At 40.6% G+C, this 15,899-nt stretch overlaps 3 protein-coding genes and 1 non-coding gene across 5 annotated transcripts; 3 read left to right on the top strand and 1 right to left on the bottom strand.

Moving 5' to 3' along the window:
* The first annotated feature begins 938 nt into the window (after nucleotides 1–938).
* LOC116727849 (hepatitis A virus cellular receptor 1-like) lies at nucleotides 939–4,808 on the top strand. Of its 2 annotated transcripts, none has more exons than XM_032575495.1 (7): nucleotides 939–1,090; nucleotides 2,672–2,873; nucleotides 3,104–3,165; nucleotides 3,259–3,330; nucleotides 3,493–3,566; nucleotides 3,805–3,913; nucleotides 4,009–4,808. In XM_032575495.1, the coding sequence occupies exons 1-7, from the start codon at nucleotides 1,057–1,059 to the stop codon at nucleotides 4,086–4,088; spliced, it is 633 nt and encodes a 210-aa protein (XP_032431386.1). In that variant the 5' UTR covers nucleotides 939–1,056; the 3' UTR covers nucleotides 4,089–4,808. The 2 variants fall into 2 exon arrangements, with proteins under 2 accessions (XP_032431386.1, XP_032431385.1); XM_032575494.1 differs by having other exon boundaries at nucleotides 948–1,090; nucleotides 3,026–3,165.
* Nucleotides 4,809–5,797: 989 nt separating this feature from the next.
* Nucleotides 5,798–14,751, top strand: LOC116728802 (hepatitis A virus cellular receptor 1 homolog). Its single transcript, XM_032577120.1, has 7 exons — nucleotides 5,798–5,891; nucleotides 7,791–7,880; nucleotides 8,221–8,562; nucleotides 12,258–12,326; nucleotides 13,403–13,443; nucleotides 13,822–13,902; nucleotides 14,434–14,751. The coding sequence occupies exons 1-7, from the start codon at nucleotides 5,798–5,800 to the stop codon at nucleotides 14,506–14,508; spliced, it is 792 nt and encodes a 263-aa protein (XP_032433011.1). The 3' UTR covers nucleotides 14,509–14,751.
* LOC116727802 (uncharacterized) lies at nucleotides 8,942–11,341 on the bottom strand. The gene is made up of 2 exons (XM_032575421.1): nucleotides 10,693–11,341; nucleotides 8,942–10,601 (listed from the first exon to the last, which is right to left on the bottom strand). Exons 1-2 carry the CDS (start codon nucleotides 10,811–10,813, stop codon nucleotides 9,082–9,084), a joined length of 1,641 nt encoding a protein of 546 aa, XP_032431312.1. The 5' UTR covers nucleotides 10,814–11,341; the 3' UTR covers nucleotides 8,942–9,081.
* A 361-nt stretch (nucleotides 14,752–15,112) lies between the features above and the next one.
* On the top strand, nucleotides 15,113–15,184 carry trnad-guc (transfer RNA aspartic acid (anticodon GUC)). The gene has a single exon. It is a non-coding gene; the product is annotated as a tRNA-Asp (tRNA).
* The last annotated feature ends 715 nt before the right edge of the window (nucleotides 15,185–15,899 follow it).

Below are 15,899 nucleotides of genomic sequence, written 5' to 3' on the forward strand. Positions count from 1 at the left end.
CAGATTTCATTCCCTCCTCGAGGAAACTGTTTGGTTTCTATCACATTCATTCCCAGCCATCTGTTACTAGTGATGTTTTACACTCACACACCGATCAGCCACTAAAATTTTATTAAACACATTTCACCAATAATCAGGTGTAACAAAGTGACTAACGGAGGCTAAGAAACATTCGTTACCTACAAAAATGACCAAATCATGCAAATAAGCAGATATAACAAATAATTATTGATAATAATAATAATAAAAACACCAAATAAAAATGAAGATACATTGATCAGTTACTTTGGAAATGGTGAAGATTGGTTAAGACAATGGAGAGATTTGGACATTTTAAAGAGACGGATAAAATAAGTAAGTAAAACATTAAAGTTTGGACCAGATGATGATGCTCCAGATATTGAGGCTATAAAATAAACCAGCACAAAGTAAAAGCTGGAAGGGAGTGGATGGCGACCTGAGCTGGATCAGGATCGATTTAGCTTCTGTTGAGCCACCAAACCAACAGGATTTCAGTTCGATATTAAATGATTTAATCCTCCTGGTAAACCAGAAGCACTTCTCACCATGATGTCATGATGTTTCCACTTCAGACTGAGTGCGCCTCACATCATCCTTTAAATATTTAACGAGTTTATTTCTATTCTATAAAGTCTGTGAATAAGGTCAACCAAACATATGACTTGATTGATTTAAACCAGTAAAAATATAACACATTATTAGACCTGTCTGGTCATGTGACCCACCGATGGAAAGGATTAAGGATGGTTTGGTTTAATATTGGGTCTGGCAGTGAAATTTACTCCATGTTTCTTTTATCAGGGAGAGTAGCCCACAGCGCCGCCTGCTGGCCGCCCCTCACCCCAGTTTAAACCAGTTAATGGAGGCCATGTTTTATGATGTTTCACTCTGAATGTTGGACAGTTGGAGTTAAACTTCCAGGCCGTTTGGTAACAACAGTCTGGCTCTATAAATACCCGGCTGGATGGAAAAGGGAAGTGAGGAAGTTTAGTCATCTGTTCCGTCTCTCTGTCCGTCTGCAGGACACACAGCAACATGCTGCTGCTCACCTCCGTCTGGCTCCTTTCAGGTGAGAGACCATCGGGGGTAGAGGTCATTAAATGGCGCTTTGATTAAATCGGGATTTAACAGAAAAGAGCCATTTGAATAGTTCACAAGGTTGATTTTTATCGTCATACCAACAATCTATTTATAGAGTCTTATTTCCTGAAACTCCCAGATTTGGTAGAGTTTCAAACTGCACAGTTTATGTATAAAGTTAGAAACAAACTATTACCAGAAAATATTCAAACATTATTTACTGATAGAGTGGGGGGACAGGACTACAGAGAAAACCTCAACTTCAGAACTTTGAATGTTCGAACAATGAAAAGAATGTGCATTTCTGTCATCGGAGTGAAGATCTGGAATAAACTCACTAAAGAGCTGAAGCAAAGTCCAAGCATGAGGAATTTTAAGAAAAGACTCAAAATGGTTAAAGACTCAAAATGGTTACTATTCAAAAGTATAAGGATGAACATGGATGACGAATTTGGCTGGGAATTACAGCACTGTGGATGACTTGGGCAACTGGGTCCAGGTTTGTGTGTGTGTGTAAATAGGTATATATTATTTATGTATATATGCATAAATATATGCATATATACATAGATACTTGTGTATATATGGGTGTATGTATTACTTTCATCTGGTTCAGGAAATATTATTATAGTCATTATTATTATTATTATTGGAGGTTTTTTGTTAGTTTTTTTGGAAAGGATACTGGAAACAGGAAGACTATTTATGCTATGAATTAATGAATGGAAAAGAGGTATGATTATATAAGTTAAACTTCATCATACTCCTTTTCAGACTCACAGTCACTGAATAAGTGGTGTATTTACATGTATTTGAGTATGTAAATTTGATAGTAAGGTATTGTATTTACACTTAAAAACATGAAAGTATTATTATTATTATTATGTTTTGTTGGTGAAATGTCTGTCTGAACTAAATTATCATCAAATCAAATTTCATAAAACTTGTCTAAATGCAGATAGTTAAGCCTGAAAATATGATTTCTTTCCTTTAATACACATGTGCAGGAATGTTGTACGACGGCAGAAAAAACAGGAGTACATTTACACCAAAAAACTCTGAAACTTAGAGATTCATCTGTGACATTTTCTAGAAAAAACAAGGAAATTCGAGTTTAGAAAGTCAACATTTTACCAAAAAAAAGCCCAGAAATGTTAAAATTAACCTCAGAATTTTTCTAGAAAAACAAAAATTTCTGAGTGTTGAGATAAAAATGTTCAAAATTTGAGATACTTTTTTTTTTTTAGAAAAATCCTAAATTTGGGTTTATTTTGTAATGAGAAAAAAGTAGGTGTTCATTTTTCAGCTATTGTTCCACCATGTTTAATTTATAAATTTCTGTTTCAAACTATCTAATTAAAAGACTAAATATTTTGTTTGAAAACTAAACGAAGGTATTTAGTGTCCAGCTAAATATTTAGTTTACAAACTAACTACTAGGCGTTTTCTAACTACACGGATCAACTCATTCAGTTCTGGATTGGACAATGACATCAGGAACCCAAATATGAGTCTTCAGAAGAACAGGAAATGGAAAAATTACTGAAGCATCCCTCTGTTTCTGTATCAGCGGCGCTATGTGTGTCAGCTGTTGCCACGGAGACGGTGGTGGGTGTGGCCGGGCAGGTGGTGAAGCTCCCATGTCGGTTGGAGGAGGCAAGGCAGAGCGGAGTGGAGGTGTGCTGGGGCAGGGGGAAGCCATCACTGTTTACCTGCCACAACACCTTGATCAACGGCGCCGGGGGTCAGGTGACCTACCGACAGTCACACAGGTACGCCACTGATGGTCACACAGGTGCATGAAGCAGGAAAATTCTGATTGCGCCTGAACGTTTCAAACTTTTTAAGGAGACCAAAATGTTTATTTGATTGTCCTCTCCTCATCATGCTAGCGAGTGAGGCGGTGTCCTTCTGTCCTCTGTAGGTTCTCGGTGTCCCCCTCCAGCTCCGCTCTGTCCATCTCTGGGTCTCAGCTCTCAGATGCCGGTTTCTATCACTGCAGAGTTCAGCTGCCCGGACCCTTCAACGACCAAACGTCCACCGTCCACCTCATCATCATCCGCCGTACGCTCGCTCCTCCGCCTCTGATTCTGATGATGTAGGCTGTTGCGTCTCCAGCTGCTGGCCTGAATCGTTTTGCCTTCTGCCGTCTTGCAGCTCGATCTGTGACCTCCGAACGTCCGGGCCGCGAAGATGTGGAGACGTTCAACACACCCAACACCACAACGAGTAGGTGCAATCTGATCTGAGAGCAGGCGGCTGCTTAAAGGGGCAGTATTATGCTAAATCAACTGTTTATAGTTTTTAACATTTTTAATGTTATACCCTCATCAAAAACATACACTGACACGTTCATGCATGATTTCTAAACAATTCTGGACTTATTGACAGGCTTCAACACAAATCAAAGAGGAAGTGATGTCACAGGGGGTGCAGGAACAGAGCCAATGGTAGCTCAGGTTCAGGTGGGCTTACACCATCAATTCAACATCAACAGCAGGAATCATCTTCTGCACCAAGAACAAACTCAAATCATTGTTTATCAATTCATTAGTTTTAATAAGTTAGTAAACGGCTTTTCTTGACTAAAGTGTGTTTTTCATTTGTTTTTGTTTTGTCTTTTTTACAAAAAAAATGTTCATAATTCTTCTTTTTTTTTTAAATGTTTTTCCTGATCTCCTGCCTGTTTCTTCCTCCGGTCAGTCTCCGGTCCAGGAGGAGCCGGTGAACTCTCTGCAGAACTTTATTGGAAGCACTCTGAGACTGGCCTTCATCGCCTTCATCCCTGCTGTGCTGTTTGCTGCTGGTTACAGTCTGTGCAAAATAACAAACTGAATCCAAAATATTTAGCAACATTGTTCAAAATGGTTTAAAGTTGAACTCTTAAAACTCATCTGTTGGCTGCAGGAGTTTGGAGATCTAACCGGGAAGCAGAGACTGAAGGGAGGCTGGACCAATCAGAGGATGAGGAGAGCAGCTCCGCGTGAAGATGAACGATCATCAGATTACTGTGATCCCCGACCTTTAAGCAGCTTCTCCAATGTTCCTCTTTCAGGACTTAAAACGTCAGAGTGCCATAAAACCAAAGTCTTCATCTGTTGTTTTCTCTGTCAGAACTGAAGCATGAAGCGTTCATCTTAAGAACAGAAAGATGTTAAAGATTGCCTTTTTTTTTCTTACCCTCGTTGTGTTTATTTTATTGTATACAAATGAGATTTTGGTTTTGATCTTTGGTTTTGGTTTTGGTTCTTGAGGCCAGTTTTCTCCAGTAAGTGCTGATGTATTTCTATCTTCGTTCTAAACTCTTACAGCAACTCGAGAAGTTCAGCCTTCTACAGAAGCTGCTGATCATGTTTTCTGTCTCTGTTATTCAGTCTGTCATGTATTCATCAATCACTGTGTGGCCTGGCTGGGACAGACAACTGGTCAAGACCATGCAGTTTCTTTCCCCAGTACTCAGCTCTTCTGCTAGGAAACAAAAGTTTTATCCTGTAACATCAAACTTTTTTTTTTTTGCTTAAAAAATGATGGAAAATAGTACATGTACATATCATTCTTTTATCCTTATTTTATTTCCTCTAAAGCTTATACATTTAAATACTTTGTCTGCATACTGCGTGTGCTTGAGACCAAAGTCTGTTTCCTCATTTTAGCACTAAATCTTGGCCAGTAAAGTTGTTCTGAGTCTAAATAAATGTGTCAAATCATGAACTGTGTTTTCTATCATTCAATGTTGTTAATATCCTGACTGAGGTTTGACCATTCTAAGTGATTTGGATGTGCAGGTGGACTCAGGGTTGCCACCTTTCAGAAATCAAAACATGGGACGCCCACCACGGCGCGTCGCCCCGCTGTCATGGGTCGGGACGTTTGCTGCAGCGACAGACATTATTTTATGGAAGTGTTTTTGGTTTTAAAAAGTGATCCATAGAGCAAACGTTCGTTCATAGAGGTCAGTTAAGAGTACCTCAAAATTTAACTCCAACCAGCGTAGCATACTTTAAACACGTTTAATTAAGCAAGTATAAAAAGCATTTGGTCAACTACTCAAGTACTGAGTGACTGATCACAACAGCTGATTTAATATTCAAAATGTATCCTCAGGCAGCCAAAAGTATAAAAGGTTTGTGAACATTCTGGCATTTTACAGAGTATTACTAAAATATTTATACAAATAAGGAGTTAGGCTTGGAGGCTGGTTCTAGACCAAATTTACCACAAGGCCCAGGGTAGTCAGTGTTGTTTTATGGCAACACTTAAAAAAGAATGAAACAAATAAAAAACAAAACAGAGCAATATTTCATCATTTGATATATTAAGTGAGCCAAAGAGCCACTTGTGTCTCCAGAGATCCAGATCCCTGCAGATGGAAAGCGTGAGCCTATACAGCAGCTGCACTGTAACTTTTAATTCATTGTTAAAGTAAAATTGTGAAGGTTAAAAAAAAAATCACCACTGAGCATTAACATAAAACATTTATTTAGTATAACTTCTTTGGTGCGCCGTTGGCCCCCGTCTAGATCCGCCCCTGGGCTGCAGGTCTATGTCTGGTGCATAAATGACCATTGAACAATGAATTCATAACATATATAAACATTTCAAAATAAAACACACAGAAAGCTCTAACAAAACTTGTTAAGTCTTGGCTGGTCACCAAACACAGCTGGAGGATGTCCTGCTGAGGCTGCAGAGAATGATGAAGGTGGACCAGTGGAGTGTTTCTCCTCTGGCTGACCAGAAGCTGCAGGTGATGCAGAGGAACTTGAGAATGCTGCAGGGGCTCCTGGGAGGTCAATTGTAAAATGTAGGTAAGCATAATTAAACAAAAATGTATCAATGATGATTATCTGTTTTATTCTTGAAACAATATACTCACTGAGACCCAAAACAGGCTCTGGTCGTAAGGTTGGTGTGGTTTTGCTTAATGAAATCTTGAGAGCAAGAAACTCTGGAAGTACTGGTACAGGACGCTTCGAAGAAACGTCTTCGAAGCGTCCTGTACCTCCTACATCCTGTACCTCCTACATCACGGGGCAGGAGCCTGCACCCTGTGATGCCTGTGCCAGTGAATGAACTTTATGCCTTATTATGAAACAATAAACACTTGCTAGGGATATTGTGATGGACCGTCAGTAAACAGCTTCTGTATTAGTCTGATGTAGAAGTGTACTTTAAAAGCAAGACTTTTCAAACAAAATCGCTTATGATTTTAAATAAATTAACTAATAGACTAAATAGTAATAAAATACACAGGTTTCTTTAGCTATAACTTGATAGATTTTTAAAAACTTTTAACATCTTACCTCGTTCACGATGGGATTTTAATATAAGCTAAAGTTGCTAACTCGTTCCGTATATATACATATATATATATATATATATATATACACACACTGTTATGGTCTGGCTCTAGAACCATAACAAATCAAAGGGAAGCAACGCATGGGATAACTTAAAATGGGATTTATTTAACAAAAAATCATAACTGGTTGGAGAGGAGAGGGAGAAAAAATGGTGCATCTTAAACTGGATCTGGTGTCATTGTGGAGACACTGGCCAGCTGCCTCCACTTCCTATCAGCACCAATTAGAAGATCCAAAACAGGGATGCTAGAGACCCAGAGGAAAGGCCTTGGGCCGTAACAATAGATTTATAGAACTTTCACATTCTGCTGAAAATGATCACTTACGTTATTTGGAGAAGGATGTTTACCTCGGATGCGGTTGTGAGGGAAAGTCGATCGGCGATTAAAGTGTTTTGGGGATTTCCCCGACGCTACTACAGTCGCTTAGATACAGCCGGCCAATCAAAACAGCCTTAAAGTTCTTCCTTATTGTAATCACAGAGAAGACGTGGAAACAGCGCCCCCAAAATCCCGCCTGTGGTCAAACAGTGCATTACATCCATAGTGTTAAGAACTACCATAGAGAATGCATAGGAAGAGTTTAGAGAGTTAAGCTTAACTATTTTCGCAGCCCTAGCTACTGAGAGAATTAAATATACCCATTTACTTTTGAAAATAGTCTGTCATTACTCTATTAAAAGCAATTAATTACACTAGGCCTAGACGTAGGCCTGCCGCAGACTCTGCAGGTCTGACTCTTCCAAAACACAGAACGCCATTGACAGAAATGTGCAGAAGATGCTGTACAGTGGATGATGTTCTGAAACCCACAATCTGGTGAAACAGTTCTAGCTTGATGCAGATTCTACTGTTGTACTTCTTCCTAGAACCTCAAGTGATCATTAATAAAACAAAGATGCTGCTTTTCTGCACATCCTGTTGATTCAGTTAATGTGAAACTAAACTTATTGTGACATAATAACAACAACAGCTTGATTCTGGTGAACAAAAAGACTAAATGAAGTAACTAAACTTAGAAAATGTTGCATGAATAATTTAAAGTTGAGTTGTAAAGTTGGAAATAATGTTTATTATTTTATTAAAAGCTTATATTAGAACTATTAGCTGCAGAGACATTTTGAGATGCTATGACACATGAAGCTGTTTCAGATTAAAGCTGTTTCTGTCGTTTAGATGTTTATTAAGAGATGAGAGGAAGCAGCAGGTCTGGGTTGGTGTCTCCAGTTCCTGGAAGCTCTGAAGACTTGCTCTCTGTCCCTCAGCCCTCTACTTCCTCTCAGGCCACTCTGAGGTTTAGTTCTTGTTGCCGCCCCGTGGGAAGCAGCTGTGGTGACAGCAGAGTTTCAGCAGCTGGTAGTCAAAACGTGCTGCTTGTTCATCGTGAAGGTCGTGCTGCTGATCGTGCTGCTCGCAGGTAATCATCCTGTTCTGATCCAGTTTGTGTTGCTACAGTTCTGTGTGTTTCTACATGCAGGATTTTGGTTCTTTTAAATGAAGGACTTCCATCTTGTCTCTGAAGGTTCTGGTTCTTGTTAGAAACTTTCTCAGATCAAATCAGCTGCAGAGACGAAGCTCTGCTGATCACTGACATGTTGTAGTTTCTGTTGGTCTTTAGTTTCAGACTTTATGACTCATTGAAGTCAATGATGACCATAAAATCATATTAAACCACTTAATTACAATAAACTGGTTTCTGTCTGTGAAATGAGCCAGAGATGGAGACGTTTAACTGATAGTCAATATTCTGTTTTCAGTGTCAGGATGTGACGGCAGGAGCGTTGTTGGTCAGACGGGTCAGAATGTGACTCTGCTCTGTAAATATGATATAAAATACCATGGAGCAGTGCATGTTTGCTGGGGAAAAGGAGAAATACCAACATATGGCTGCAACAATCAGCTCCTCTCTACAAATGGACATAAAGTTGAGACCAGTGCTTCCAGCAAGTATCAGCTACTGGGACAACTGGATCAAGGAGACGTTTCTCTCACCATCCTCAACCTCACAGAGGAAGATGCTGGAAGATACGGCTGCAGAGTCCAGATAAACGGATTATTCAATGATCAAAAACATCATTTTGACTTGAGAGTTAAAAGAGGTGAGAAATTACTCAGATTTTCATTTAAATGTTCATTTTCTGAAGCCAATTATCAAAAACTGGACAAAACCATCAAATTACAATTCACTAGAAGTGCTGGAGGTAGTCCATTTTGACATATACCTATGCAGTCTAGAGATAGTCCAACTGGCCTGTAGGATTTAAGCTATCATCCTATTAGCTGTTTTCAACAGGCGCTTTTGTTCTGTAAATAAGGCCATTACTGGCGCACCCAAGCACAATGAATTCATTATAATATTTTAAATGGAGAATTAGAAATTTTACAGCCAGGTACAGCTGTGAGCAATGACCAGAAGTATTTGTGTCTAAGTCAAGAGGACTGAAATTCCAGCATGAGAAATATACAAAAGAACAACTGTTATTTGGTTAAATGCGTTTTATTCTTGTCATTTAAAAACGACACAAAAAATACAAGAAATAAAACAATTCCACACATATTTACACTAGGCACAGTGGGGGGCTGAGTGGCATGTCCTTGTGTGACTGGCATTTCAGCACTCACAGTCCGTCTGCACTGTCAGAACATACCTGGCACTGCCAGGGTATGACCCTGGTGCATTTGCCACATGTGTACCTGTAGCAGTCAACACATCTCACAGTCGCATTATTGGTCTTGCATCGATGGTTGACCTGACACTTCGCCCTTTTGCCTGGGCTGGGTGTGGAAGGTTGTTCCCGAAGCAGTTTCTCCTTGTGTGCCTTCTTCTCATTCACATGAGAGTTACCCAACTCTTTTGCAAGCTCAACAAGGAAGTCTACCCGTCTCTCCTTCACCCCAAAGCATGCCTGATAAAGCACATGTGCATTCAGTGCTACCATGTCAATCATGTTGTAGAACACCGCAACTGGCCATCTCCGTGTTCCTGCACGCACGCTGTACTCCCGCACCATTTGGTCCATCACATCCACACCACACTTTGTTTTGTTGTATTGTGTGACCGTGTTTGGCTTCCTTTTGGTGGTATCCTCAGTCTCAACCACGCTGTGCATGCTGCTGAGAACGTAAACGGCCTTCTTCCTTTTGGGCGCATACACCGTCAGCGTGGCACCAGTGGTTGAAAACACCTGAGTGGTGAATGCAGTGCGATCCATCTGTGAAGCGGATTGAGGAATTTCCCGGCGTCTCTTGTTGACTGTTCCGAGGATGGTGGTTTTCCGGCTAAGCAGTCGTTGTGCAAGTGACAGTGATGTGAAGAAATTGTCCGTGGTTACAGTTCTGCCCTTGTCCATGAACGGTTCCATCAGCCTCATCACTACAGACTCGGACAGTCTCTCCCCGCTGGGACGACTGGGGTCCTTGCCAAGATATGGGAAGACATTGCAGATATACTTTGACTTCAAGTCGCAAGCCACCCAAAACTTGATGCCAAACTTGTCCGGTTTTGTTGCTATGTATTGCAGGAAACAGCAGCGAGTCTTTGATGGATAAAGCTGTTCATCAATAGTGATGTGTCGACCAGGGTTGAAGGATGCGATGCAGTTGGTGACAAACGATCCCCAAACATCGGAGATTGCAGCAAACTTATCGGTCTCCGCTCGCTCTCTGCGTGTAAGCATGTCATCAAAACGTAGGTGTCGCATGATGTTTTGGAAGTGGCATCGGGCCATAGTTGCAATGATCCTTGGGTTTCCCAGGTTTGCTGACCAGCTGTCACATAGTGATGGTACCTTGTTCACCCCCCGCAAGATGACGACGGAAATAAATGCCATTAGTTCCGGGAGACCCATGAACCAATCCTGCTGCTCCGTGTGACGTGCATGTTGAGTAGTCCATTCTTGAATGCTACGAAGCATGTCAATGGTGATAAAACAAAGGAAGCTCTGAAGGCGACTCTGGATACTTCGTCTGGCCTTAGCGCTTGGCTCTCCATCTGTGGCGTACGGCTCTATAGGAGTGAAATGGAGATGTGTCCCCACTTGCTGTTCACGCCACACTGTGCCATCTTTCGCTGTCTCTGACGGCTCACTCCCCAAACAAGCTCTCTTTTGTGGTGGAGGTGGAGGGAGAGTCTCCTCATCTGCAAGATAAACAATTTCAAATTAACTTTTTGTTTTGTTCTAAATAAGAAATAGTCAGGAAAATATATTAGGTAGGTTGAGAAATCTAACCTGAAGACAGCTCAGAGTCCGAATCCAGTTGAAGGTCGATGTCTTCTCCATCTGAATCCCAAGGGCTGGCACTGCTCTGAATCAGTTCCAATGCCTGCTGAGCGGAGATCCTCTTCTGCATTTTGTTTCTTGTGGACTACAGTGAAGCAGTCCCCTATTTATACTCCACAGCACAAAAGGCTGCATGCAAATTTGCATGTGCAAAGTCTCCCAGATCTCTTTTGCTTACACTTTTTGCATGATTTTCCACTCCCACCTTCTGGCCCGACGGTCAATGGCCACATTCACAATTGAAGAAGGGATGCTAATCTCAGTTTTTGTATTCAGGGTCTTTTGACCCTCTATCAGGACTTCAGGGGGGAGGTCGAAAACCCCGGTAATGACCAGATATGGGTCGTTTTACATTTCTACCTTTTGGAGCCCAGAGATGGGTCGTCTGACCTGACCTGAAGAACTTTAGCCTGCATCCTATAATCTGGTTTCGTCAGGCGCTATTGTTCTGTAAATAAAGCCATTACTGGCGCACCAAAGCACAATGAATTCATTATAACCTCCTGAGACCCAGATCTCTTTTGCTTACACTTTTTTCATGTTTTTTTGAGGTGGATCAACACAATTAATTTGGTTAGTTTATTTCTAAACTGTCATTTTATACCCTCTTAGCTTTATTTCAAAGAAAAACATTACTAATTTCTTTTAGAAAAACCTTTGCACATTTCTTGAAACAGAATGTATGTTTTGCAAACTCTATGTACATTTGGCAAAATGACCTGGATAATGCAGCACAACATCATGGATCAGCTGCAAAAGGTCACATCTCTCCAAAAACACTTCATGTATGCTTCAAAACTAAACTGACGAGTTGTAGGTATCATAGATACCCACCCCACAACATGGACTATTCACACTCCCACCTTCTGGCCCGACGGTCAACGACCACATGTACAATAGAAGAATAGAAGAATGGATGAATGGAGGCTAATTTGAGCCATCAGAGTATTCAGTTTGGACTCAGGGTCTTTTGGCACTGTTTCAGTAATTATGGGGAGAAATCGAAAACCTAGTACTCCTACTGTAAATGATTTTGATAAAAATAAAATCTTCTAATTAATTAATTGCTTAATTTCCTAAAATGTTGTGAGCTTTGATGGGTAGAATTGGTTCTGGACTGTAGCAGACGGTGAGCTGTCAGCCGAAACAGTTCAGTTTATTATCAACCAAACATCTAATTTCAAAGACTAGCAGCAGCTAAAATTCTCTCTCTTAAAATTATTAATTTATGACACAAACACTTTTCTTGTTTTTCAGTAACCCCTTTAATATTTTATTATAAGAAGAACTCAAATCTAAACATTAGTTAAAGAGTTGGGCTTAGACACTTTGTTAGTCTGAAGTGAAGCATCTTAACTCGTTTGGGTAGAAAATGTCTTCTTTTCAGCCAACAGCTCAATCACTAAAATTTAATTTCTAACTTTGGGATTTTTCAGATGTTCAGTAGAACACGATCTGGAAATAAGTTTGTTTTGATTGAACCTGATCCTTGGTGATGCTGTGTTTGTGTCCAGTTCCGACCAGCTGGACTCCATCAGAACCTCAGACGTCCTCAGAGAGACCAGCTGCTGCTCAGACTGCAGGTAGAAACTCAGCTGGTCCATCAGATCTGCAGCAAGGAGCTTGAATCTGCAGGGTCCAGATGATTCAGTTTGATCAAAGTGTGAAACTTCCTGTTAGAAAAACAGGAAGTTGATTCTAAGAAAGAAACATCAGAAACTGTCATGTTTGTCCTGTTCTGTCTGCATGAATCTCTCCCTCATCTGTCATCAAGCTTCTGATGCTGCTTGACTTTTAAAAAAACTTATTTGTTTATTTAAGCATTATATTTTGAGACATGACAGCGAAATTATGACTGATTAAACATAACGATTCAACAAATTTCTTTCTTTCTCCACCTGAAACCATTTTATCATGACACAGATACTTTGTGGACATATGAGGAGCTTTTATGACAGGATGTCTGTGCATCCTTAAAAAGTCTTAAATTCATGTATCTAAAATAAAAGCCTTCATTTTAGATACATGACTCAAATGTCTTAAATTAATTAAGTCGGCCTTAAATCCATTAATCTCAGGCCTTATTTTTTGTTTTGAAAAGTATTATGATCCATGTAGGATTTTTTCTGTTTGTTTTTTTTGTTCTTGCTGCACTTTTCTGTCAGGCAAAAGCTTGAGTTGCACTCAGAAATTGTCATTGTGTTTTGTTAAGGTTGCGGCTACCGCTAACTAGCTGCTAATGTACCTTTGCTACCTATCATTGGTAAGTCCAAGTTCGTCATCAGTTGGCTGGACGATCCTCACTTTTGTTGCTAAACCCGTACAATGCTAGGTTCTAAACACTCGGCTGTACGGGGTTTAGGCTGCAGAGATCCATATGCAGAGTTAGAATCACACAGCTGCTGCCCAGAGACACAAACAGACCAGAAATGTCTCAGTTGTTCTGCCCTGGCACAGCTAAAGCTCCCCAGGAAACGACCGGTTCTGATGATACTTCAACCTTTCAGTTCAATTCACATGATCAACGCTCTCACACTGTTCAGTCGCCTGCAATTTTTGACCTTGCAAATAGGATTCACATCTTTCTACAAGTATTCACAACCCCTGATTTAAGAGTTTGTTCTGTTCTAAAATGATCTGCTTTCATTTCCTCGTCCAGCAGATCAGCTGACCACAGAGAGCCTCCTGACTTCAGCTGAGGTAGGAACATGACCAACCAGTCAGCTTTACTTAATGTCTGATGTGACGTAGAGAGTTGATGTGACTGAGGAAAAACTGCAGTTAAAACCTGGATGTTAATAATAGATGTGACACACAGACAGCAGACTTGGTGTGTTTCACTGCCGATCAGTTCAGTTAGTGGTCATAATGATCTGCTGCTTCTCCAGAATCGGTTTAGATAGAAATAATCAAACAGTGACAGTTTTCGTCGAACCTGTCCCTGTTTTAAACCGGGGCTGATTTTAGAGACGTTTAAAAACAGCCGTGCTTTTTGTACCAATCAAACGTTTCTGAACAGGAATCGAGCCGATCACTTCCTGAAGGAGTTGATGGTTCTTCATGTCTCTCTGTTTGTAGCATCAGCAGGAGGGCAGCATGATGTCTCTGGCTCTGCTGCTGGTGGTTCTGGTCGCTGCAGTTGGACACTCTGGGCACAGGGTGAGTTTGCTGTGGCTGATTTAGCATCAGTCAAGGACAAACAGTGAATGTGTGGACCTTTAAAAGGGAAATTACTGAAAATGAGAGCCAGTTATCATGTTTGTTGAACCCTGCAAACCGGATCAGCGATATACCTCTCTCACAGTTTTATCAGAACTGTCCCACCACCTGCTGAGCAACCTGGGCGCGCTGACAAAGGCTGTTCATTTTCTTTACTCAGCAATTATGACATAATTATGAGATAAAATTATGAGATAAAATGCGATCTAACTGTTCAGACTGCAGATGCTTTGAAATCTATTAAATGCTTATCTGATTTAGTTCCACATATAGTAGTTGCACAAATTAGATTTTTCCTTGTTCTGAAAAGATCAGAATTGAGCCGTTCAGACTGCTGTGAAAAAACTGACATGGTTCTCATACGCCTGCAGTCTGAACGCAGCTTTACTAGACTAAATTTCCTACTCCTGCTGCACATGGTGAATTACGGTGGTGGAGGAATGGTGATCTGGGTTTGTTTTTCCCCCACAGGACCTGAACACCTCGAAGTCTGTGATTGGACCAGAACCTCCTGTGTTTACCAGACGGTTCTGGAGTCAGAAGTGACCCGATCTGTCCAGCAGCTAGAGAGGAAAACAACCAATGAGGCCGTTTACTGCTGCACATGATTCTACCAGCTCTAGGATCAGAGTTTGGGTCAATTATTGTATATTTTTAAAAATGTTTCTGGTGTTTCTGTTTGCAGCAAGAAGCAGCTCAAACTGAGAGTCTTTGATTCTCCTTCTGTTCATTTCTAGAAACTCTGAACCGTTTCTGACATCAAAACATTAAAGGTCGCCATTAAACTGATTCATTCATTCATTCATGACTCTGCTTGTAACTTAACTTAAGACTTAACTTGAACCCTATTGTGGTCGTAGGTTTTGTTTATTTTGTAAAATCACACACGCAACTCTTAAGCTGAATTTTGCATATTTGAATACGATCAGGGAAAAAAGCTTTGCTTTACATGACAAACAGTCGGAAGTAAAACCAAAGTAAAAGGTAAAAACAACAAACAGCTTCCAGGCCAAGAGAGTCTCGGCTGATTCTGTGGGCGGGTAATACCCCACATGCAGCCAGCCTGAACTAAATGACACCGATTTACCCCAAGCCTTAATGTCCTCACAGTGGATAAAACTGGTGCTGACAGCATGTGTTTTCAGGTCACTCCTCGTTAGTATAGTGGTGAGTATCCCCGCCTGTCACGCGGGAGACCGGGGTTCGATTCCCCGACGGGGAGGCTCAACTTTTTCATTTTTTTATGCGAACAGTTTGGAAGCATAGAGCCGAGTTTCCACACCAAGTAACAATTATTGCACAGTAGCTACTGAGGGAAGTAAAAATGCCCATTTACTTTTAAAAATAGTCTGTCATTGCTCTATTAAAAGCAATTAATTAAATGGAGATCAACAACAAATACAGTGAATTTATTTAGGTAGATTTGATCATTAATAAGAACTGATGAGGATTAGATTGTCCTGTCAACAGGAGTTAGTTTATGATTGTATCAAGGGCAGCTGTGACGCTGTATGTTGGTCCTTTTACTTTGTATGAGTGGCGCCCCCCAGTGGACACTAAGGCAAATAGACGGTGTTTACAATGTAAACTCTTATTGATGAAATCTATTAATTTGGTGATGTTATCAAATTAAGCTTTATAATCTATTTTTAGATATTAATTTCTATTTCACCAGCTTGTTGTCGGCTTTGTTTGTCTAATAATTACCATCATGTTGTAACCACAGCAGTAACTGAGACCTCTGTGGTCTCTGTCTGTATTCATAGCAGGTGTTCTCTGTAGAGATGGTTTCTGCTCTCGCCTCTGAAGAGAAAAATGATGTAAAATGCAGTTTGAGGCTGAGATACAGAATCAGAACAGAGAGTCCAGAGGTCCAGACCTGGTGGCTCTCTGGCATCGTCATGAAGCAGCAGGTCTAAGCTGTGATGTGCTGTTAA

The sequence above is a fragment of the Xiphophorus hellerii genome, chromosome 11 (assembly GCF_003331165.1).
Source record: "Xiphophorus hellerii strain 12219 chromosome 11, Xiphophorus_hellerii-4.1, whole genome shotgun sequence".
Lineage (NCBI taxonomy): Eukaryota > Metazoa > Chordata > Actinopteri > Cyprinodontiformes > Poeciliidae > Xiphophorus > Xiphophorus hellerii.

Excerpts from the sequence above, each read along its gene's own strand:
- LOC116727849 (XM_032575494.1), top strand. The coding sequence starts at position 1,057 with ATGCTGCTGCTCACCTCCGTCTGGCTCCTTTCAG. Across the intron at positions 3,331-3,492 it reads CACACCCAACACCACAACGA|GCTTCAACACAAATCAAAGA; the intron begins GTAGGTGCAATC and ends ACTTATTGACAG. Across the intron at positions 3,567-3,804 it reads CAATGGTAGCTCAGGTTCAG|TCTCCGGTCCAGGAGGAGCC; the intron begins GTGGGCTTACAC and ends TCCTCCGGTCAG.
- LOC116728802 (XM_032577120.1), top strand. The coding sequence starts at position 5,798 with ATGAAGGTGGACCAGTGGAGTGTTTCTCCTCTGGCTGACCAGAAGCTG. Across the intron at positions 8,563-12,257 it reads TGACTTGAGAGTTAAAAGAG|TTCCGACCAGCTGGACTCCA; the intron begins GTGAGAAATTAC and ends GTTTGTGTCCAG. Across the intron at positions 13,903-14,433 it reads TTGGACACTCTGGGCACAGG|GACCTGAACACCTCGAAGTC; the intron begins GTGAGTTTGCTG and ends TTTCCCCCACAG.
- LOC116727802 (XM_032575421.1), bottom strand. The coding sequence starts at position 10,813 with ATGCAGAAGAGGATCTCCGCTCAGCAGGCATTGGAACTGATTCAGAGC. Across the intron at positions 10,602-10,692 it reads GGACTCTGAGCTGTCTTCAG|ATGAGGAGACTCTCCCTCCA; the intron begins GTTAGATTTCTC and ends TTTATCTTGCAG.